General features: G+C 43.2%; 1 protein-coding gene across 1 annotated transcript; it reads right to left on the minus strand.

Annotated features, from left to right (window-relative positions):
• Positions 1-4,966: 4,966 nt before the first annotated feature.
• Positions 4,967-8,102, minus strand: LOC117695939 (testis-specific Y-encoded protein 1-like). The gene is made up of 6 exons (XM_034486590.2): positions 7,366-8,102; positions 6,376-6,453; positions 6,125-6,233; positions 5,896-6,041; positions 5,716-5,801; positions 4,967-5,052 (listed from the first exon to the last, which is right to left on the minus strand). The coding sequence occupies exons 1-5, from the start codon at positions 7,969-7,971 to the stop codon at positions 5,739-5,741; spliced, it is 1,002 nt and encodes a 333-aa protein (XP_034342481.1). The 5' UTR covers positions 7,972-8,102; the 3' UTR covers positions 4,967-5,052; positions 5,716-5,738.
• Between the last annotated feature and the right edge of the window lie 15,815 nt (positions 8,103-23,917).

Below are 23,917 nucleotides of genomic sequence, written 5' to 3' on the forward strand. Positions count from 1 at the left end.
GCCAGATGCAGAGGCAGAGAGGAAGAGAAATAGAGTCAAAGTCAGAGGGTCAGAGGCAGACAGTAAGAGGCACAGAGGCAGATGCACAAAGGCATATGCAGAGGCAGAGAGCCAGAGGCAGAGAGCCAGAGAGCCAGAGAGGCAGAGAGGCAGAGAGGCAGAGAGGCAGAGAGGCAGAGAGGCAGAGAGGCAGAGAGGCAGAGAGGCAGAGAGGCAGAGAGGCAGAGAGGCAGAGAGGCAGAGAGGCAGAGAGGCAGAGAGGCAGAGAGGCAGAGAGGCAGAGAGGCAGAGAGGCAGAGAGGCAGAGAGGCAGAGGGGCAGAGGGGCAGAGGGGCAGAGGGGCAGAGGGGCAGAGGGGCAGAGAGGCAGAGAGTCAGAGAGGCAGAGAGGCAGTGAGGCAGTGAGGCAGTGAGGCAGAGAGGCAGAGGCAGAGAGGCAGAGAGGCAGAGAGGCAGAGAGGCAGAGAGGCAGAGAGGCAGAGAGGCAGAGAGGCAGAGAGGCAGAGAGGCAGAGAGGCAGAGAGGAGGCAGAGAGGAGGCAGAGAGGAGGCAGAGAGGAGGCAGAGAGGCAGAGAGGCAGAGAGGCAGAGAGGCAGAGAGGCAGAGAGGCAGAGAGGCAGAGAGGCAGAGAGGCAGAGAGGCAGAGAGGCAGAGAGGCAGAGAGGCAGAGAGGCAGAGAGGCAGAGAGGCAGAGAGGCAGAGAGGCAGAGAGGCAGAGAGGCAGAGAGGCAGAGAGGCAGCGGCAGAGAGGCAGAGAGGCAGAGTAGGATATGCAGAGAGTCAGAGAGAGAGGCAGAGAGGCAGAGAGGCAGAGAGGCAGAGAGGCAGAGAGGCAGAGAGGCAGAGAGGCAGAGAGGCAGAGAGGCAGAGAGGCAGAGAGGCAGAGAGGCAGAGAGGCAGAGAGGCAGAGAGGCAGAGAGGCAGAGAGGCAGAGAGGCAGAGAGGCAGAGAGGCAGAGAGGCAGAGAGGCAGAGAGGCAGAGAGGCAGAGAGGCAGAGAGGCAGAGAGGCAGAGAGGCAGAGAGGCAGAGAGGCAGAAAGGCAGAGAGGCAGAGAAGCAGCGGCAGAGAGGCAGAGAGGCAGAGTAGGAGATGCAGAGAGGCAGAGAGGCAGAGAGACAGAGGCAGAGGCTGAGAAAAAGATGGAGAGAGACAAAGGCTGAGAGGCAGAGAGGCAGAGGCAGAGTGGCTGAGATGTAGAGGCTTAGACAGGGGCATGGGCAGAGTCAGAGGCAAAGAGGCAGAGGCAGAGAGGCAGATGCAGAGAGGCAGTGGCAGAGACTGAGGCAGAGATGCAGATTTGCAGAGGCAGAGCCAGATGCAGAGGCAGAGTGGAAGAGAAATAGAGTCAATGTCAGAGGGTCAGAGGCAGAGAGTAAGAGGCAGAGAGGCAGAGGCACAGAGGCATATGCAGAGGCAGAGAGACAGAGGCAGAGAGGCAGAGAGTCAGAGAGTCAGAGAGTCAGAGAGTCAGAGAGGCAGAGAGGCAGAGAGGCAGAGAGGCAGAGAGGCAGAGAGGCAGAGAGGCAGAGAGGCAGAGAGGCAGAGAGGCAGAGAGGCAGAGAGGCAGAGAGGCAGAGAGGCAGAGAGGCAGAGAGGCAGAGAGGCAGAGAGGCAGAGAGGCAGAGAGGCAGAGAGGCAGAGAGGCAGACAGGCAGACAGGCAGACAGGCAGACAGGCAGACAGGCAGACAGGCAGACAGGCAGACAGGCAGACAGGCAGACAGGCAGACAGGCAGACAGGCAGACAGGCAGAGAGGCAGAGAGAGGCAAGGAGGCAGAGAGGCAGAGAGGCAGAGAGGCAGAGAGGCAGAGAGTCAGACAGGCCGACAGGCAGACAGGCAGACAGGCAGACAGGCAGAGAGGCAGAAGCAGAGAGGCAGAGAGGCAGAGAGGCAGAGAGGCAGAGAGGCAGAGAGGCAGAGAGGCAGAGAGGCAGAGAGGCAGAGAGGCAGAGAGGCAGAGAGGTACAGAGGTAGAGGGGCAGAGGGGCAGAGGGGCAGAGAGGCAGAGAGGCAGAGAGGCAGAGAGGTAGAGAGGCAGAGAGGCAGAGAGGCAGAGAGACAGAGGCAGAGACACAGAGAGGCAGAGGCAGAGAGGCAGAGAAAATAATTTAAGGTGTACTCCAAAAGAGGGAGTTCACATCTAGTATCAGCACAAGAATCTGTGAAAATTTTTAATCCCAATGTGGAAACAATTTCTATTTTTTAAAAACTAGATGGCCATGAAATACTTGTCAAACTTTTTTCTAAATACGTATCCTTCCACCTTTAGGTAAATGTTGTTATCCTCGACAACTAATCACAGATAAAACTCTTGAGAACAAATGATTGTTGTGGTACCATGATGGCCCAATTAATCGCCCATAGGTGAATATCTATAGTCAGTCCTCCGAGTCTCTGGGATCATTGAAGAAGAGGTGGTAGAATGAATGATAAGAGAGAGGAAGCTGTACAATATTGCATAGCAGGTTCCTCTGAGGCTAAAACATTCCATCTTCCAGTGAAGCTCCTTAAGACAACAATTCAACACAACTCAAAACAGCTTTAGAAATTTCCAGAAACTGACCAGATTCACTAGGCCCCTTCTCTCCAAGAATAAGTAATAAAGACTGCTGAGAGAGTCAAACTTAGACACAACAAGCTACAAAGATTCTCAGAAGATTCTCAGACAAGCCACGAAACACATTCTCTCTCTCTGTCTCTCTCTCTCTGTCTCTCTCTGTCTCTCTGTCTCTCTCTCTGTCTCTCTCTCTCTGTCTCTCTCTGTCTCTCTCTCTCTGTCTCTCTCTCTGTCTGTCTCTCTCTTTCTCATGTGCCTGCACATACACACACACACACAGAGAGAGAGAGAGAGGAAGAGAGAGAGAGAGAGAGAGAGAGAGAGCGCACACACACACACACACACACACACACACACAGAGAGAGAGAGAGAGACAGAGAGAGAGACAGAGAGAGAGAGAGAGAAAGAGACCCTGAAAGAGTCATATGAAAAGGATAATCTCCAACCTGTTGAGTTACCTGCAAGCTTCACAGTCTGCTACAGGTCTAAGGTTGTGAGCTGTCACAATGCTGGGGTGAGCTTATGTGACACAGATTTCTGCTCCTGAAGGTTATGGTTCACACATAGTCCTGAATCAATTCCAATAAAATTATTGGTACGTCAAGTTGGACTTTCATCGTACTTGTACTTTGGTATGTTATGGGGTGAAGTGCATAAGATGCATGAGCAGCATCCAGATGTAGACAATGTAAAGGGTGTGACATCCCTCCAAGTTCAGAATTTTATATGGAGGATGAATAGGATGATTTTTAAGAGCCCAATGTGGTGCATGACTCCAATACAAGAGCATCTTCCAGTCACAATGGGAGTGATATGCATATAAGCATAGAGTTCATGATAGCACCCACAGACCACTTCAAATTCCAACATTGTAAAGGGAAAGTAGATGCAACCCCATCTCTAACCAAAAAGGTTTTTGCAGTTGATATCTTCTGGAAAGGAAAAACCAGTTTTCTGCAGTGCACTATCACTGGCCTATCAACAACACTCCAGGGCAGACTCAATGCCCTCCGGGAGAAGAAGGAAAACACAAAACAGGCTCCATATTTTGTACACAAATTTTGTCTTGTTGCTTCTTTTTAGGTTTGTCAGAGAGGACAGGGAGACTCAGACTACCAGCATTCTCTGTTCATGTTTCTGCTACATTTCAGATTTGCAAGGGAGCTCTATGGTAACTGAGTTGCCTGGGTAGGAGTGCAGAGACCATCATCCTGCTCTGGAGAAGCAAAGAGCTGGGATTAAACATCTTTCCCTCCTGTGTGGGAAGATGTGAAGACAGTTTTTAAGAAAGGATACTATCCCCATCCTTTCTACATAAAGGCCATGTCTTTTCCAGGCCAGTTGTTTCAAACACTTCCTGACAACTCATGCTCCTTAGGTACTGGGAAAAGGAATTACCTTTCCACTGTAACCGCCCTTAGTATAAAAACTGCAGTGTCACTGCTGATACCAAGTCCCACTCGAATTCCAGCTGAGGTCTGAGGTGGAGGGTTGCTGGAAGTTACTGTAAATATTGGAGACAGCATCTCCAATATTCAATGAATGGGCATCTCACACAAAACATAGAGGGATATGTGGGACACTCAATGTGGTATCTACCCACTGAAGCTGAAGCTTGGGGAAAACAAACCCACTCACTGGTGGAAGGTGCTTCTAGAAAGAGCTTCTGCACTTTCTAGAAAGGTCTCTCCTTCAGTACTTCCTCAAGGCAAAGTTAGGCTTTGGGCCTTGATGAGTCTCTCCACACATCTGTAGCATGACGATCTCAGATGGAATTAGCACAGGAAGGGATCTGCATTCAAGTAATTTTACGAGGGTACCCATCTTGCCAGGGGTGACATTACATGACAATTCCTTCAGACAAAAATAGATTTGTATTAATAGTTATATACTTCTGTGGTTAGGGCACTGTCACCCTGTACTGGCTGAGATGCAAGCCCTAAACTATCTTTATCTGGGAATTAAGGAAATCATTTAATGCAATTCTTATAGCTCTGGGGAGATGACCAATGTGAAGGGGGTACACTTGTAAAATACATTTTACTCATGTTCCTATTTTCCCAACAACTTTCTGTTCAACTGGATGCAGGTAAAGCTATGACAACAGGAAGACCAAGGAACTCACCGGGGACAGGGAATGGACTACTGTTCAACAGTATCTACTCTGGCCTTAGGGATCACTCTGTTCCTGCAAGACATGTTTACTACCATCCCAGTGGAAACTGGCCCCGTGTTTGTGAGGGATGTCGCCAGTGCAAAGTATCCACCTCCTTATTTAACCCTTATCCTCTAAGTCCTTAGTCTGGTCAGAGACTCTGACTGAAGAGAATTTAGCTCCAGGGGCTTGAATATTACTTTCTGTGATTGTTCACACTCCACAAATAATTAATAGAAAGCTAGAAGATCTTTGCCAGTATTTATCTCAGTGAAGTCCATTTTACATGTGGTGCACATTCATTAACGGTCTAGAGTCAGAAATTCTGTGCTCTTTATCCTGTAGAAAAATATGAGAAAAATAATCAATGTGGATATTCACCATCCTTGCTTCCTAAATACTTCCCAGTTCTTGACGGATGTCGCCCCAACACTGGTGATTCTCATAATACTACAGCACCTGGGTTCAGACATCGATATGCACAGATGAGAGACATGCATGTACACATGAACACACACTGGGACATGTGGGAGTGGCCCCAGAACTTTTGAAAGGCCTCAGATCTTTTCTTTCTGTGGTGCCTTCTTTTTTCCTGACTACCTAATATTCTCTCCCTGTATATCCCAAGGTGTTTATTTAAACAGTCAGGTTTGCTAGGCCTGGATTAGTAGAAACTCACTCCTAGAGGACACTTGGGAGGTCACCACAGAGGAGCACACAGAGGAGAACCATGTTGGTTTGAGTTGGAAAACTGTTTAGTTGAAGGCAAAAACTGGGTAAGCCACTCTGATCCAGGATTCTTAACAGGAATGAAAAGTCCAAGGAAGTTCTCTTTAATCCATCACAGAGTCACAGAGTAGCGGTGGAATTATCACCTCCAGAGGTATGTTAAGTTTGCCCATACTTACAACTTTCTCTCACACTTAAATATTCCTGTCCATTGTCTCATTCTCCACTGAGGCCCCATATAAACACCCTTTCAGGATATAACTGTCTGCTCACCTGGCAGTGTCCTAGTTCTCTCTTCATGAGTGGTCTTCCTTAGGGTAATAGTAAAGAGGATTCGGCCACAGGTCATCCATGATTATCTGTGATTGGAAGGAGGACAGAAGATGGAAATCCCACTCCCAGGAGTAACCCACCCAAGCCCTAGAGAATAATGGATGGTCAGAGAAAGCTAACCTCAGCAATCCTGTTGGAGCCAGGGAATTTGTGTGCACAAAACCAGTTGAAGAAAGTGAGCCTGGTAGTGTCTTGCATGCAGTTGGCATAACTATGTTCAGCCTGACCTATCCACTCTATTGTACTAGAATCTGACTCTTTGTATCCTGCAGAAAAGGAATATGGAATAGCACAGGGTTTGCCATATACCTGGTCCAGGCAACACCCCATAACCTGTGACCATACATACCAATGATGCTGAGCTCATAATCCTTAGTAACAATGTCATTCCGGAAGTATGGGTTTTCACTAAAGGAAAACATCATTCTGTACATCCTCAGCCCAGGATTGTACTCCACCTGTCAAGATGTGGAGGAAATAAAAGGGAAATCTCTAGGTGTCTTCTGAGAGCACACACATGATAGTGAAACGTAATGCTTGTCCACATTTGCTTTTCCTGAAACTGCCCTTATGCTCTGCCCAGACACAATTCCAACTGACCTCCAAGCTCAACATGTAGCCCAGTAAGTCTTCATCCTGGCTGCTGATGATGGACGACATCTGGGGATGGTTCATTATCTGCTTCTGGTCAAGGAACCTTGCTATACGATGGAAAGAGGAGCTACAAGCAGGTGAGCCACTGTGTAATGAGAGCAGTCCTTGGAGCAGGCCTCCACATAGACCTGTGGGCATGAGGTCTTTCCTTCATTGCCCCATGTCCCTTAGAACATGATGACTAAGATGTTCTAAGTCTCCTGTTCTGTGAAAATCTGAACCTCTGTAGGTGGAAGAAACTACACTCTTTTGGACATGGGAATCTGCTGACACCCTGGGGGATGATGGGCAGTCAGAGAAAATCGATATGAGAAGTCCAGTTGGCATGAGGAAACTTGTATGCATAGTTAAAGAAAACAAGCTAGCTGCCTGATAAAGTGGCTGTTGATCTAATATTCCTCGGCTCCTAGAGGCCAATGTATACACAAAGGATGACAAGAACCTGGGCTGTATCTGCCTTTCCCGACCTTGTACAAGGGGTGTGTATGCATGCCTGTGCATTAGACTGGCATGCTTTTCACATGCAGGCAGCTTCTATGTTAATAGGAAGGGGATAGTGGAGGAAAGGGATTGACAGTGCCTGGGAGACTGTTGGTAATGTATTGCCTCAAAAGTCACAAAATATTTCTTCAGTAAATATGCATCAAAATGCACAGTGAGATCAACAGGGGCTGGTGCTAAAGGGGACGACTTTGTTTCCCATACAAAGGGTAGGATACTCTTAAGTAGTGATTGGTGTCCCTGGCCAATGTGTGATTGGTGTTCCTAATCACACATTCCCTGCTGCACAAGGGCCCCACTTACTTTTTGGGCGGAACACCATGAGATTGGTCTCCATCGTCTAAACTTTGGAGCTCTTACCCCAACCCCCCACAGTTCTCCTTAACCAATTCACCCTCTTTGCTGCCGATGCCCAGAGAGAACACTTAAGGATACAGCTTTAGCCCAGAAGCCTGGGATGCCCTGGATTATGGTCTTTCTGCGCTGAAAGTAAGGTCCACGCGCTTTGGCCACCCTTGCTTTAATCCGGGCTAAAGCTCCACTACAGCGGGCATTCACAAAGCTGAGCTCCAGCTGAAGAAGTTCCAGCTCCTCTATTTTAGATCTGCCTTCTGTAGGCCCACCACTTGACTGTGGCAACCTTTGTATCGCATGCTGGTCTTTAGAATCACATGCCTGCTCTGGGTCCTTTTCCAGCTCAGGCTGCTGATCTTGTTCACCTTCCTGCTTGTGCTCCTTTACCTCTTCACCCTCATTCTTGACATCCACCACCTCTGTGACTTTCAACTCCCCGATAGCAGCCTCGTCCCCCTCCTCACACGTGTCAGGGTGATGTACCACCTCTGCAAGGGATACCCCGTCCTCCACAGGACCACCTATTACCAGAGGCTTCACCATCTGATTGTCCCCAGCAGGAGCACCTGGGCTCTGCTCTGGTGCCTGAACTTGGGCCTCTCCTTCCAGAAGTCTGCTTTCCAGGAGTTCCAGCTCCCGGAATTCCTGGGGAGCCATGCTCACACTCCCCTCCTCGGGACTCTCCATAGGATGCTCAACCTTGTACAAGGACTCTTGCGCCTCAAGCCAGCAGGACCCTTCAATGCTACACCCTGATGGTCTTCCGAGTCGCCAACCAGCCTCTGAGTTTTTCCCGGCAGCCCCTCATAGCAGACTCAGTTGCTATCGGGACTGGGTGGGCTACTGTGACGTCAGCAGGAGACGGGACTCAAATTGTCTTGCATTAAGAAGTACACAGGTAATCTTGCCCGCCTCCAACCAGCCTGGTGCACAAGCACAGCCCTCACCCAGTCCCCGGGTTCTAGTCCTGTGCTCACACCTTGCCACTTCTCAAGGTGGCCTTAAGCTTGTGCCTGTGACCCCGAAGAGGTCACAACTTGTTTTAGACAGTGGGTAGAATGGGCTATCCAAACACCCGCATAACCTATGCCACGGTGTCATTTCTCCCTGAAACATACAAGTTGGCAAGTACTTGGCGTGTTTGTTGGGGTGCTGTTGTACTTTACTACTGTTGATGCACTTTCACTCATTGGTCAGATGAACAGGTAGGTATGTGCTCCTCTACTGAATGACTGTCCTTGCCAAACCTTGAGCTGTTGGTGACGTCATTTGGGCATTAGGTCCACTTCTTGCATACCTTTCTATTTAGCAAAGAGGGATGAAATCCTGTCCCTAAGCAGGATTCATACATACTAAGCAAGGTGTTGCTCAGCTGACAGAGTTGAGAATGAATCATCCCTCAAGTCCTGCACAGAACTATAAGCAAAGTGGTTCCCTTAGAGGTCAAGGCTTTGAGGATTATAATGAAGTGGAGTGCTGGTGCATGGTGTATTATTTAACAAAATAGGAGCAAGGTGGTCTCCTTTCATAGCTACAGAAAAATCAGGAATACTTTTTGTTCATAACGCAAAAGTATATTTAGTCCAATGTCAACAACCCTCATAGTCTGTACAGTCTCAACACGGTTTAAAAGTCCAAAGTTCAAAGTCTCTTCTAAGGCTCAAGGCAGTCTTTTAACTTCAAACCCCCTATTAAATCAAAATGAAAAAGCAGATCACATACTTTCAACATACAATGACATAGAATACATGTTACCATTCCAAAATGGAGGAAGGTATCATAATGAGAAAATAGTGGACCAAAGCAAGACTGAAAACTGGGTACTCTCCGCCTGAACTCTCCATCTCCATGTCTGATGTCCAACTCCTTTCAGCTTTGTTGACCGCAACACACTTCTTTCACTTGTAATGGTTCTACTCCTTTGGAGCAGGTTTTCTCAGCAGGTATCCCAGGGCTCTGGCATCTCTAACATCTTGAGGTCTCCAAGGCAATCAAGGTTTTACCTTCACAGCTTCACACAGTGGCTTCTCTGAGCCTCCATTGAAGCACACACACCTAGCTAGGCTTTCCTTCATCACAGAGGGAGATTCCATAACCCCTTTCTTCTCTTTTTAAAAATTTTTTATTGAATGTTTTATTTACCTACATTTCAGATATCATCCCCTTTCCCCATTTGCCTTCCCTAGAACCCCAATCCCATCCCCCCTCCTCCTTTATGCTTTTATGCCATTTTAATTACATGCATGTATTAAGGCCAGTTCTAGGCTGAGGAACTAGCAATACAACAGATGCAAATAGTCAAGGAACGAACAATAAACACAAATAGTCAGTTCCACAAACACTCCTGTGTTCACTGTTTCTAAGGGCTTATCGGGATGACCAAAGTATCTGAGCCTACTTTCCTGTCCTAGCCCAAAGTCATTTTCATGTCTTCCTTGTTCTAGCCTAAGATTTAGATTCCTGCCTGAAATTACTTCCTTGTTGTAGCCTAAGATTTATAGTCCTGCCTGAAATTACTTCTTTGTTCTAGCCTAATGTCAGATTCCTGCCTGAAACCCACTTCCTTGTCCTTGGCCAATTTCATATTCCTGCCAAGCAGCCCATTTCCTTATCCTTGGCCCATGTCAGATTCTTGCCAAATAGCCCCCCAAAGGCTCTCCGCCTCTTACCTCCCCCCCACTCCCCCCCCCCCCCAGTCCCTTTTATTTTTTTCATTAACAAGACTTAGTCTGTTAGGTCATTCTGAAAAGAATGCCTTCCTTACACATCATGGAATATGCATTATCCAAAGCAGTGCACTTCCGTCTTTGGTTGGTAAGGCTCTGTGCAGAATCTCACCCAACCTTAGCTTGCCAGCATGTTAATTTAATAACTCTGTCTGGGGGTCCATTTTCAGGTTCAAGCTATGTACTTGGCTGCCAACATGTTGATGTTGTTGAAGAGAAGCTTTAACATGATGGGCAGGAATAAAAGTATTCCCCAGACAAAAAGGCTTAGCATGATCAAGCTATATGGGCCATCCTTGAAGCTTGACCAAAATAGAGATACCGACCTCAGGCCATGGGTAATTTTATCTGCAGTATCTACTGCTCAGAAGAGCAGCATTCTTGGAATTCATAAACTCCCTATGTATTGTTAAACCATCCAGAGAGGTGGTAGAATTATGCCAAATACACTACAAGTGTCTTTAAACTTTTTCCTAATTATGATGACTACCACTGTCAATCTTAGAACTAACATGAATCCAAAGGTATTTGGCATGACATGCGAGATGGCTCCTTACCCTTAAATTCTGAACCTCCTTCCAATAATTTGAATAGGATAAAGAGCATCAATCCGTTCTTCCAAATGCCTATCTAAATCCTCTTGCATATTCAACACATTAGTAACATTTTTTGCTAAATGATTAACAAAAGTAGCTGCCTTAGCTTCTTGTGTCACAGCAATTGCAGAAGCAGTGGTGCTAGCAATTAATGTAATTAAAGCTGTTATACCAGCAATAGTCAAGCCCACTACCCTCCTGTATCTGCTAAAAGCCTGAGTCACTTCTTCCAGTACTTGCAAGATACTTTTAAAATACCGAGGTTCTGTGACACTCAGGGCACGAAAACAAAAGCTGGCTGGTAGACCTCCATAGCTGACATGCTGGATTTCAAAACACAAACACAATTAGGAGGTGTACAATCAATTCAACTTACATTAAATACTGTAGAAGAAACAAAAGTATTTTTCACTTGGCAATTAAAAGAGCCCTAACACATGTGCTAACACCTGTTTGAAATCCTGATCCTGTCCCAACTTTATCTCTTGCTAACATAACATCACTGAGAACTGCAGCTAATATCCACATGTGACTCTGAAAATGTCCAGATCCAGACTTCCAAATGAAGACTGTTATTTCCAGTATTGGATTGATTTCTAGACCAGTCCATGATTGAGTCTAAATAACTGGTCACATTTAATAACACTACAAGAGTCATTATAACTTATCTTTTTGATTCTCTGTTCCACAAGGTCTGAAACCTTGAGGCAAAGCAGCTTATCCCATGAGGGGTATATAGGTAAGCAATGGTGGTTTGGGAACATATGTCCAATACAGCTTCCCAGTCACCATTGTCAGGGCACTCAGCAAGCTCACAGGTCAGCTCATTCTTTGTCCTGGCATCAGCACGTCTCGCTCATCACTCTGGCAGCCACCATGCTCCTTCAGCATCCTGCAGAAAAAAAACACCTACATGCCCTCTTTCCCATATTTAATACCTGATCGGGATCATGCCTTGTGCCAGTACTTGGTGCCTTTCACCTGTGCATAAGTATGCCTAGTTGTAAACTGCCATAGACACGCAGCAAAAAGTCCCTTGGCATTAAAATTGTCTTAAAATTTTTAAAATAAAAAGAACATAATTTAAACAAATTTGTGGTGTATGGGGATATATCTGCCCCTTTTTTATTTTATGAAGATATTGTTTTAAAGTTCCATGGGCCTGTTCCAGTGTCTCTTGTCCTTGACAATTATAAATAATCCCCATAATATGAGTAATGCTAAAGAGTCTCAAATGTTTGATTGCCATAGCCAGTTCCATTATGTTTATTCTATCATCATCATCATCATCATCATCATCATCATCATCATCAGGTACTTTTTTTTTAATCTACATTTCAGATGTTATCCCATTTCTCCACACACCCCCGCCCCTCCAGAAGCCCCTTTAATTCATCCTCCCTCCTACTATTTCTATGAAGGTGTGCCCCTACCCATCTACCTTCTTCCACATTCCCACCCTCAAAATCCCCCTGGGGCATCCAGCATTCAAGGGACCAAGGCCCTCTCCTCTGCATTGATGCCCAACAAGTCCATCCTCCTCTACAAATACAGCAAGAGACATGGGTCCCTCCATATGTGCTCCCAGGGTGGTCATTTAGACCCAGGAAGCTCTGGTTGGTTGGTATTATTGCTCTCCCCACAGGCCCACAAACCCCTTTAGCTCCTTCAGTCTTCTATCTCCTCCACTGGGGACCCTGTAATCAGTTTGATGGTTAGCTGTGAGCATCCTCCTCTGTATATGTCAGGCTCTGGCAGAACTCTCACGAGACAGCTATGTCAGGCTCCTGTCAGAATGCACTTCCAGACACCTACAACAGTGTTTGCATATGGTGAATGCATCTGAGAGGGATTTCCAGGTGGGGCTGTCTCTGGATGGTCTCTCCTCCAGTTTCTGCCCCACACATTGTCTCGTATTTGCTTCAGAAATTCTTATCAACTAGACCTGAGAGCTAATTCTGGCACTAAAGGATTATTTTTATTAACAGTTTTGCTTCCACAGACACATTCTTGAATGCCTGACACTTTAACTGCCCAATATTGCAGGCTTATGTATCAAGGAAACAAACTATAGTCGTAATAAGTAAAGGAGTTAGTGAATGCATGTCTTGAGGTCAACTGGGAAGTATCGTTGCCTGAGTTAGGTGTAGAAGTCCAATAATTGCTGCTCTTGCTCTTCTTTCAATTGCTAAACCTTGAACCCATAAAGCCAAGATTAGGATACATGTCGTTCCCACCCATACCCCGTTCCTGCCAATCAGGAGAAATATTAATGATTTAAAAGATTAAAGGGTTTGCTTGTTTTCTCAACTGGAAATTGAAATTCATTCTGATAAATGAAACAAATACATTGATAATAATTAATTTGATTTTTCATGTGTATTTTCAGGGCAGTGTGTTTGTGGACTTAACTCTCCCATCATGGATACAACCCTTGGGTGTTCATGACTCAACATCTCAGTGATTTTTCGAAAAGGTGCACATTTGTGAATCAGGATATTTATTATTGTCGTAACTATAATGTCATAAAAAGTGTATCTAGTTTGGGCGTTTCCTGGTGGAAACAATTTATTCTTATTTTTCTTATATGACTCGTGCTAGTATAGCTTCACAGTGTTATTTTGAAGAGGTCCAGGCCATTTTGGAGGTACATTAAGATACACAGTTGGTAGAACAACAGATATAAAGGTACATTTGACCCACAGATTTCAGAGTGCAGGGCATAGTATAAAACTACTTTGTATAAGCATATTCTGATGACATCAATGGTGACAGGGATGTATGGTTACTAATGCTGCTCTACCAATGAGGATGAAAGGAGTGAAAAAAAGATAAAGGATGTTAGGCATCAGAAGTTCTGCCAATATGTTCTGACAATGCTGTCTCCAAAGTGTCAAGTCCCTTGATGATGACAGGTAGTGCTGACAAGAATATTATAGCAAACATATGAGCAGGGACAAGTATTCAAATTAAGTCACTGATAAGAAAATTCAACCAAGTTAGAAGTTTTAGAACCATTCCTCTTATGTCAACTTAAGCATCAAATCACAGGTCTTGAAATCTGTGAGTCCAAGTCTTTGTTGGGAATCATGAAAAAGTGAGTGAAATGAATAGCCACGTGGAAATGCTGAGCAAGCATACACTGAACATATAAGAGAGAGTGTTTTATTTGTTTATATTTGTATTTTCTTTTTGTAGCTCTGGAACAAAAGCAAGGTGGTGTTGACTCTGTACCACTGCAGATTATGTTTTCATCACTCTGTCTCATAAACTGCATACCTCAAAGTGGCAGTGTTTGGCCAGTTCTCTCAGTGACTAAAAATCAGGATTCTTCCTCACACAAGGGAACCCTTGAGGTCACTGTGAAAATCTAGTTTCAAAGATGTCTCACTCAGCACACTTGCAGCCTGACCTCATTTATTTCCCCTAGCTCAAAATATTAAGTGATTAAAATGAAAAGACGTGATATCCTTCTCAGGATATTTCTGGATGACTTTACCTTATCTTCCACTCTAGATACCCTTCACAATGCTCCAGACCTAGCTATGGTGGCATATTCAAACTAAAGTAAACCATAAATCTCACTTTGTATAAAAACTAACTACAAATGGATCCATGACATAAATCTGAAACACCGAAATCTAAAATCCTGTAATGGCCAGAACACAGGCAGTATTCATATGATAGAGATATAGCAAAGGACTTCCTAAATAGCACTCCATTAGTCCAGGAATTAAGGCAAACAATTGAAAATGAGTCTTCATAAAATTACAAAGCTTCAGCACAGCTAGAGAAACAATTAAGAAGGTAAAGAGGAAATCTACAGAGGCTTAACATCCAAAAATATAAGGAATTCAAAAGATGAGTGACCCACTAGAAAAATGGGCTTAGGACCTTACTAGAGAACTCTTGGAAGAAAAAAAAATGGTTAAGAAATATCTCAAGGGCTGGAGAGATGGCTCAGAGGTTAAGAGCACTGGCTGCTCTGCCAGAGGTCCTAAGTTCAATTCCCATTAACATGGTGGCTCACAACATCTATGACATCTGGTGCCCTCTGCTGGCCTTCAGGCATACCTGCAGACAGAACACTCCACACAAGACAAAATAAGTTGTAAAAAAAATTAAAAACCTAACAAACACAAAACATTTATCCTATCAATGAGGAAAATAAAATGCAAATCAAAGCAACTTTGATATTTCGCATTACCACAGTCAAAATGTTAAAGACAACAAATTCTGGATAAAATGGAGGAAACACGGCTGGAAAGATGGCTCAGCAGTTAAGAGCACGGATTGCTCTTCCAGAGGTTCTGAGTTCAGTACCCAGTAAACACATAGTAGCTCACAACCATCTGTAATGGGATCCGATGCTCTCTTCTGGTGTGTCTGAAGAAACAAACAGTGAACTCACATACAAAAAATACATAAGTCTTTAAAAAGTGGAGAAAGAGCCAGAGACCCATGTTGCTTCTGATTCACACTTGTGCTGGAAGCAGAGACTCTGCTCTGGATCCCAACAAACAGCCCACACCCCAGTTGCAGCTTGACACACTAGGTATTCTGACACATCCAGGCTCACAGGTGAGACTCCAAACCGTACCCAAATACCTGGTAACCCCCTGGACCCCAGGACACAGATACCCAACCCAGGCAGAGACATGCACTCCTTCCAGTTTGCACCTGTGCCTGCAGCAGACCTTCTGTTCTGGATCCCCACCCATTCAGTCCAGAGCCCAGTAGCAGCTCAACACCCCAGGGATTCTGACACATCCAAGATCACAGACTCCCAGGTAGGACAGCCTCCAGAGACAGGGAGACCAGATAACACCAGAAGAAACCAGATGGCAAGAGGCAAGCGCAAGAAACCAATACTACTTGGCAACATCAGAACCCAGTTCTCCCACCACAAAAAGCCCTGGATACCCCAACACACATATGAAGGACGATTCAGATCTAAATTCTCATCACCTGAAAATGATAGAGGACTTTAAGAAGGACATAATTAACTCCCTTAAAGAAATCCCGCACAACACAGGTAAACAGGAAGAAGCCCTTAAAGAGGAAACACGAAAATCCCTTAAAGAAATATAGGAAAACACAAACGGGTGAAGGAATTGAACAAAATTGCCCAGGATATAAAAATGAAAAACAAAACAAAACAAAACAATAAAGAAAACACAAAAAGAGACAGCCCAGGAGATGGAAAAACCTAGGAAAAAGACCAGGAGTCATAGACCCAAGCATCACCAACAGAACACAAGAGATAGAAGAGAGAATCTCAGGAATAAAAAATACCATAGAAGACAAGGACACAACTGTCAAAGAAAATACAAAATGCAAAAAGCTCCTAACCCAAAACATCCAGGAAATCCAGGACACAATGAGAAGACCAAACCTAAGGATAACAGGTATAGAAGAAAGTGAAGATTTCCAACTTAAAGGGCCAGTAAATATCTTCAACAAAATTATAGAAGAAACCTCCCTAACCTAAAAAAAGAGATGCCCATAAACATACAAGAAGCCTACAGAACACCAAACAGATGGGAACAGAAAAGAAACTCCTCCTGTCAAACAATATTTAAAACACCAAATGCCCAGAACAAAGAAAGGATATTGAAAGCAGTAAGGGAGAGAGGTCAAGTAACATATAAAGGCAGAATTACACCAGACTTCTTAACAGAGACTCTAAAAGCCAGAAGATCTTGGGCAGATGTCATACAGACCTTAAGAGAACAACAACAACAACAACAACAACAACAACAACAACAACAACAACAACGACGACGACAACAAAATGCCATTCAAGGCTAATATACCCAGCAAAGCTCTCAATTAACATAGATGAGAAAACCAAGGTATTCTAAAACAAAACCAAATTTGAACAATATCTTTCCACTAATGCAGCCCAACAGAGGATAATAGAAGGAAAAGACCAACACAAGAAGGGAAACTACACCCAAGAAAAAACAGGAAATTAATTTGTTCACAACAAACCCAAAAGAAGAGAAACACACAAACATAATTCCACCTCTAACAACAAAAATAACAGGAAGCAACAATCATTGGTCCCTAATATCTCTCAACATCAATGGCCTCAGTTCCCCCAGTAAAAAGACAGACTAACAGACTGGACATGTACACAGGACCCAGCATTTTGCTGAATATAGAAAACACACCTCAGTGACAAACAGAAACTCCCTCAAAGTAAAAGGCTGGAAAAAAAATTTCAAGCAAATGGTCCCAAGAAAAAAGCTGGAGTAGCCATTCTCATATCCAACAAAATAGACTTTTACCCAAAAGTTATAAAAAAAAAAAAAAAAAAAAGATGGAAAAGGATATCACATACTCATCAAAGAAAAATCCACTATGATGAACTCTCAATTCTGAACATCTATGCCTCAAATGCAAGGACACTGACATTTGTAAAAGAAATATTACTAAAGCTCAAAACACACACTGAACCTCACACAGTAATAGTAGGAGACTTCAACACTGCACTCTCAGCAACAGAAACAGAAAGTAAACAGACACACAGTGAAACTACAAAACTATGAACCAAATGGATTTAACAGATATCTACACAACATTTCATCCTAAAACAAAAGAATAACCTTCTTCTCCGCACCTCATAGTACCTTCTCAAAAACTGACAATATAATCAGACACCAAACAAACCTCAACCAGTACAAAAACACTGAATTAATTCCATGTATTCTCTCAGGCCACCACAAACTGAATCTGGTCTTCAATAACAACAAAAAAACAACAGAAAGCACACATATGCATGGAACCTGAACAACTATCTGCTCAATGTTAACTTTGTCAGGGAAGAAATGAAAGAAATTAAGGACTTTTTAGAATTTAATGAAAATGGGGACACATCATACCAAAACTTGTGGGATACAATGAAACCAGTGCTAAGAGGAAAACTCACAGTTCTAAGTGCCTACAAAGAGAATCTGGAGAGAACATATACTAGAAACTTGACACCTGAACGCTCTAGAACAAAAAGAAGCAAATACATCCAAGAGAAGTAGTTAAGCAGGACATAATCAAACTCAGGGCTGAAATCAATCAAGTACAAACAAAAAGAACTTTGCAAAGAAACAACAAAACCAGGAGCTGGTTCTTTGAGAAAATCAACAAGATAGACAAACCCTTACGCAGACTAAACAGAGGGCACAGAGACAGTATCCAAATGAGTAAAATCAGAAGTGAAAAAGAGAGGCATAACAACAGAAGCTGAGGAAGTTAAAAAAAAATCATCAGATCCTACTACAAAGGCCTATACTCAACAAAACTGGAAAATCTGGATGAAATGGACAATTTCCTAGACAGATACCAGGTACCAAAGTTAAATCCGGAGCAGATAAAATCATCTAAACAGTCCCATAATCCCTAAAGAAATAGCAGCAGCCATTAAAAGTCTACCCACCAAAAAAGCCCCAGGATCAGATGGTTTTAGTGCAGAATTCTATCAGACCTTCAAAGAAGACCTAACACCAGTTCTCTATAAAACATTCCACAAAATAGAAACAGAAGGAACACTACCCAATTTGTTCTATGGAGCCAGAATTATGCTCATACCTAAACCACACAAAGACACAACGAAGAAAGAGAACTTCAGACCAATCTCCCTTATGAATGCCGATGCAAAAATCCACTACGATCAAGTAGGCTTTATCCCAGGAATGTAGGGTTGGCTCAATATACGGAAATCCTTCAATATAGAGATATAGACAAACTCAAAGAAAAAAAAAACATATGATCATCTCACTAGATGCTGAGAAAGCATATGACAAAATTCAACATCCCTTCATGTTAAAAGTCTTGGAAAGATCAGGAATACAAGGCCCATATCTAAACATAGTAAAAGCAATATACAGCAAGCCAGTAGCCAACATCAAACTAAATGGAGAGAAACTCGAAGCAATCCCTCTAAACTCAGGGGCTAGACAAGGCTGCCCATTCTCTCCCTAACTATTCAATATAGTACTGAAGTTCTAGCCAGAGCAATTAGACAGCAAAAGGAAGTCAAAGGGATACAAATTGGGAGAAAAGAAGTCAAGATATTACTATTTGCAGAGGATATGATAGTATACGTAAGCGACCCCAAAAACTCTACCATAGAGCACCTACAGCTGATAAACACCTTCAGCAAAGTGGCTGGATGTAAAATTAACTCTAACAAATCAGCAGCCTTCCTCTACTCAAAGGAAAAACAGGCTGAGAAGGAAATTAGGGAAATGACACCCTTCACAAGGGTCACAGATACTATAAAATATGTCGATGTGAATCTAACCAAGTGAAAGATCTCTATGTCAAGAACTTGAAGTATCTGAAGAAATAAAATAAAGACCTCAGAAGATGGAAGGATTTCCCATGCTCATGGGTCAGCAGGATTAACACACTGAGAACGTTCATCTTACAAAAAGCAATCTACGGATTCGAAGCAATCCCCATCAAACTTCCAAATCAGTTCTTCGTAGCCTTAGAAAGAGCAATTCTCAAATTCATTTGGAGTAACAAAAAACCCAGGATAGCAAAAACTATTCTCAACAATAAGAGAACTTCTGGGGGAATCACTATCCCTGACCTCAAGTTGTATTACAGAACAACTGTGATAAAAAACAAAACAAAACAAAACAAAAACCAAAAAAAACCAAAACAACCTGCAGGGTATTGGTACAGAGACAGGCAGGAAGATCACTAGAATAGAATTGAAGATCCAGAAATGAACCAACACACCTGTGGTCACTTGATCTTTGACAAAGGAGCTAAAACCATCCAGGGGAAAAAGGACAGCATTTTCAAAAACAGTGCTGGTTCGTCTGGTAGTCTGCATGCAGAAGGATGCAAATGGATCCATTCTTATTTCCTTGTACAAAGCTCAAGTCCAAATGCATCAGGGACTGCCACATAAAACCAGATACAATGAATCTAGTAGGAGACAAAGTGGGGAAGAGCCTCGAACATATGGGCACAGGGGAAATTTTCCTGAACAGAACACAGATGGCTTATGCTCTAAGATCAACAACTGACAAATGAGATCTCATAAAATTACAAAGCTTCTATAAGGCAAGGGACACTGTCAATAGGACAAAACGGCAACTCACAGATTGGAAAAAGATCTTTACCAATCCTAAATCCAATAGAGGGCTAATATCCAAAATATATAAAGAACTCAAGAAGGTAGACTTCATAGAACCAAATAACTGTTAAAAAAAAAAATGGGGTACTGAGCTAAATGGAATTCTCAACTGAGGAATCTTGTATGGCTGAAAAGCACTTAAAGAAATGTCCAACATCTTTAGTTCACAGAAATGCAAATCAAAACCACTCTCCACCTCACACCAGTCACAGAATGGCTAAGATCAAAACCTCAGGTGACAGCAAGGATGTGGAGAAAGAGGAACACTCCTCCATTGTTGGTGGGATTGCAACCTGGTACAACCACTCTGGAAATCCGTCTGGTGGTTCCTCAGAAAACTGGAAATAGTTTTATGTTGGCATACATACCGGTAACTCCTGGGCATATACCCAAAAGATGCTCCAACATATAACAAGCACACATGCTCCACTATGTTCATAGCAGCTTTATTTATAATAGCCAGAAGCTGGAAACAACCCAGATGTCCCTCAACAGAGGAATGGATACAAAAAATATGGTGCATTTACACAGTGGAGTACTACTTCGCTGTTAAAAGCAATGACTTCGTGAAATTCGAAGGCAAGTGGATGGAACTAGAAAATATCATTCTGAGTGAGGTAACCCAGTCACAAAAAACTCACATGGTATGTACTCACTGGTAAGTGGATATTAGCCCCAAAACTCAAAATGCCCAAGGTACAACACACAGACCGTATGGAGCTTAGGAGAAAGCTAAGACCAGGATGTGGATAGTTCTGTATTGAGGAGGGAACAGAATGATCACGGGGGGGGGGGGAGGGCGGGGGGGAAAGGGGGAGGGGGTGTGGGGTGGTGGTGGAGGGAGTGGGGGATCTTGGAGGGACAGAGGAGGGGGGAGGAAATAACGGGGGCAGTATCAGGTACTGGAATGGACAGGAGAGATATACAGAAAGTCAAGAAATCAATAAAAGTATGTAGCAGCTGGGGATGGGGAAAAGGGAATAGCCACTGGACAGCCCTGGACACCAGGGAAATGAGAGGCTCTTAGGTCCCAATGGGGATGACTTTAGCAGAGAAGAGAAGATAGAACCTGTAAAGACCATCTCCAGTAGACAGGCACAGCCTGGTGGAGAGATGGGGCCACACACCCATCTCAAAGCTTTTAATCCAGAAATGTTCCTGTCCAAAGGAAGAACAGGGACAAAAATGGAGCAGAGACTGAAGAAAGGGACGTCCAGGGACTGCCCCACCTGGGGATCCATTCTGTCTGCCACCAAACCTGACACTGTTGCTGCTGCCAAGAGGCACTTGCTGCTGACAGGAACCTGGTGTAGCTGCTCCTTGGGAGGTTCAGCCAGCAACTGACAAATGTAGATGTCATTGGATGCTTGGAACCAACCATCGGACTAAGCTCAGGGACCCTGGTAAGGGAGCGGATGGAAAGACTGGAGGAATGGAGGGAGATTGCAACCCCATCGGAAGAATGGAAGAATGTCAGCTGGCTGGACCAGCCAGTCCCCCCCGGGGACTAGACCACTAACCAAGGAGTGTACAGGGAGTGATCTATGGCTCCAGACACTTACTTAGCAGAGGATGGCCTCCTCTGACATCAACTGGAGGGGAGGCCCTTGGTCCTGTGGAGGCTTGATGCCCCATCGTAGGGGGATGCTGGAGAGGTGAGGCATGAGTGGGTGGAGAAGCACCCTCATAGAGGTAAAGAGGAGGGAAAAAAGAGAGGTTGTGATACGGGGGGCTTGTGGAAGGGTAACTGGGAAGTGGGATATCATTTGACATGTAAACAAATGGAGTGATTAATAAAGACAACAACAAAACAATTATAAAAAGGGTCAAATGCAGGGAACAGAGACACTCATTCAACATAGCTGGAACTCCAAATTAGTACGTGCACTTGAAAATCAGTGTGGAGATTTCTCAAAAAGCTAAAAATAAATCTACCATATCTCCTTGGTACATGTCAAAGGACTCAATATTGTACTCCACAGACACTTGCTCAGCTATGTTCATTGCTACTCGATTCATAATAAATAATAGAAACAACCTAAGGACTCACAGCCAATTAATAGTGAAAATGTAAGACACAGACACTATGGGATACTATTCAGCTGTCAATAACAAGGAAACCATAAACTTTGCAAGTAAATGGACAGACCTAGGAAAGATAGTATTTTGATATATGACCTTGAAAGACAAATATAGTATGTTCTCTTTGTTGGAGTCTACTAGCTCCAAATCTACAGAGGTGAGAGCACAGGATTTCATAAATTAAAAAAACCCAGCTAAGTAAAACTAGGAAAATTGACAGGGTAGAGCAGTTGGGAAAGGAGAGAAACGTAGGAAACAAACGATATGACAGGGGAAATAGGAATTGGGGCATTCAAAAAAAGAGAGAGTGAGAGCGAGAGGGAGAGGGAGAGTGAGAGAGAAGGAGAGATAAATAAATATAGGGAATAGAACTGGGTTTAAAAAAAAAAACCAAACAATATTGATGTTTGAAAAATACACAAAGAGTCAGTCACATCATTAACTAGTTACTTAGAAAAAAACCCCAAAAATCTAAAATCCAAGTAATTCCTTATTCACTGTATAAAAACTTACATATTTTAATGAAATTTTCTGATCTATGCTGATAGTGCTATCTCCAAGTGTAAAAGATCACTTAATAAACATTCTTGATACAGGACATGAGAAGCCCTCTTCTGAGGTGACAGCTAGGGCCCAAGCATACAGCCTATTGTAGTTACTCCTGGTGTACCCCAAGAGGTGGAAGCTAAGTCCTTTTTGGTGAAGATACCATGCTGAAATTAAGTTGAATGTGTCCTCACTGAGGACTAGTTTTCATGGAACCACAGTGCCACAGAAGTTTACAAATGAGGGAAGCAACCAACATATTTACCAACCTATGAAATGTATGAACCACATATGTTCAAGGTGGCATACATATCTTGGTAATATCTGTAATTGGACTTAAGATTCACTCAACAAAAGGAATATTATGCCTGGTACTAGAAACCTAGTGCAATGAAGTCATGGTTGTTGAAAGAGAACCACTAATTTACTAAACCAGCATAGCTAGAAACATTTGTTTTCATACCCACAGGTAATTATGGTCTTCAGCGTGCATCAAGAAAACCATGTGACATGTTAGAGTAAGAGGAAACAATTTCTGAGACCTATTTAAAGAGGGACAAGATGCCTAACTCCCAACACATACATAAAAACCTAAATAACCAAAAGCAAGACCTCACAAGAAATCAGTATACTCATAGACATGTCAACTGAAAAAAGTGACTTAAGATTTGAAAAATAACAGCAATAATGCTGATTGAGGAGTTAAGTGAGGTTATGAATAAATGGCAGAATAATGACAATGAATACAAAGGGTACACAGGGAAAATAAACTTAGGACTGAAAGAATTAAAATACAGGCAAACAAAAACCCCACAAAGAATTAATGAAATAAAGAGATAAAGAGTTGCTCCTGAAAAACAAAAAACAAAAAACAACACCAAGGGTGACAATTTTTAGCAAGCTAACCAAAACAAAGAGACAGAGGATTCAAATTATTAAAATTAGAGATGAAATTAAAAAAAATCAGAAAAGTATAAAGATATACTTCAAAATTTTGTACTCCACTGAACTAAAGAACTAAAAGAAAAGGGTAAATTTGTTGATATATACAGCTTAACAAAGTTAAATCAAGATCAAGGCAAGAATTTAAACAGACTCATAATCCCTAATGAAATACAAACACTAAGTAAAAACCTTCCAACCAAAAAAGCTCAGAGCCAGACCCTCAAAGAAAAACTAATTCCAACACTCCTCAAATTACCCCAGAAAACATAGACTAATTTGTTTTCTGAAGCCATATTACCATGCAAAGACAGACAGAAGACAGACAGACAGACAGACAGACAGACAGACAGACAGAAGACAGACACACACACACACACACACACACACACACAAATCAGAAGCCACTATTCCTTATGAACATAGATGTACAATTCTTAACAAAATACAAACTCAATACAAGAACAGTTGTGCTATTACTTAAAATTCTATGCAAATTTGTGCAGACACATTTCTGTCTTGAATTTCTGTATATAGAAATCTTTTTTCTAAAACATATACAGCACAAAGTATGCTATATATTCTATGTA

This window comes from Arvicanthis niloticus (genome assembly GCF_011762505.2).
Source record: "Arvicanthis niloticus isolate mArvNil1 chromosome Y unlocalized genomic scaffold, mArvNil1.pat.X SUPER_Y_unloc_1, whole genome shotgun sequence".
NCBI classification, from domain to species: domain Eukaryota; kingdom Metazoa; phylum Chordata; class Mammalia; order Rodentia; family Muridae; genus Arvicanthis; species Arvicanthis niloticus.

What these genes read in the sequence shown, in the direction of transcription:
- LOC117695939 (XM_034486590.2), bottom strand. Translation starts at nt 7,971, where the DNA reads ATGGAGAGTCCCGAGGAGGGGAGTGTGAGCATGGCTCCCCAGGAATTC. An exon ending in GCTACATGTTGAGCTTGGAG is followed by an intron (nt 6,234 to 6,375) that starts GTCAGTTGGAAT and finishes ACATCTTGACAG; the next exon opens with GTGGAGTACAATCCTGGGCT. An exon ending in GCTCCAACAGGATTGCTGAG is followed by an intron (nt 5,802 to 5,895) that starts GTTAGCTTTCTC and finishes TTCCAATCACAG; the next exon opens with ATAATCATGGATGACCTGTG.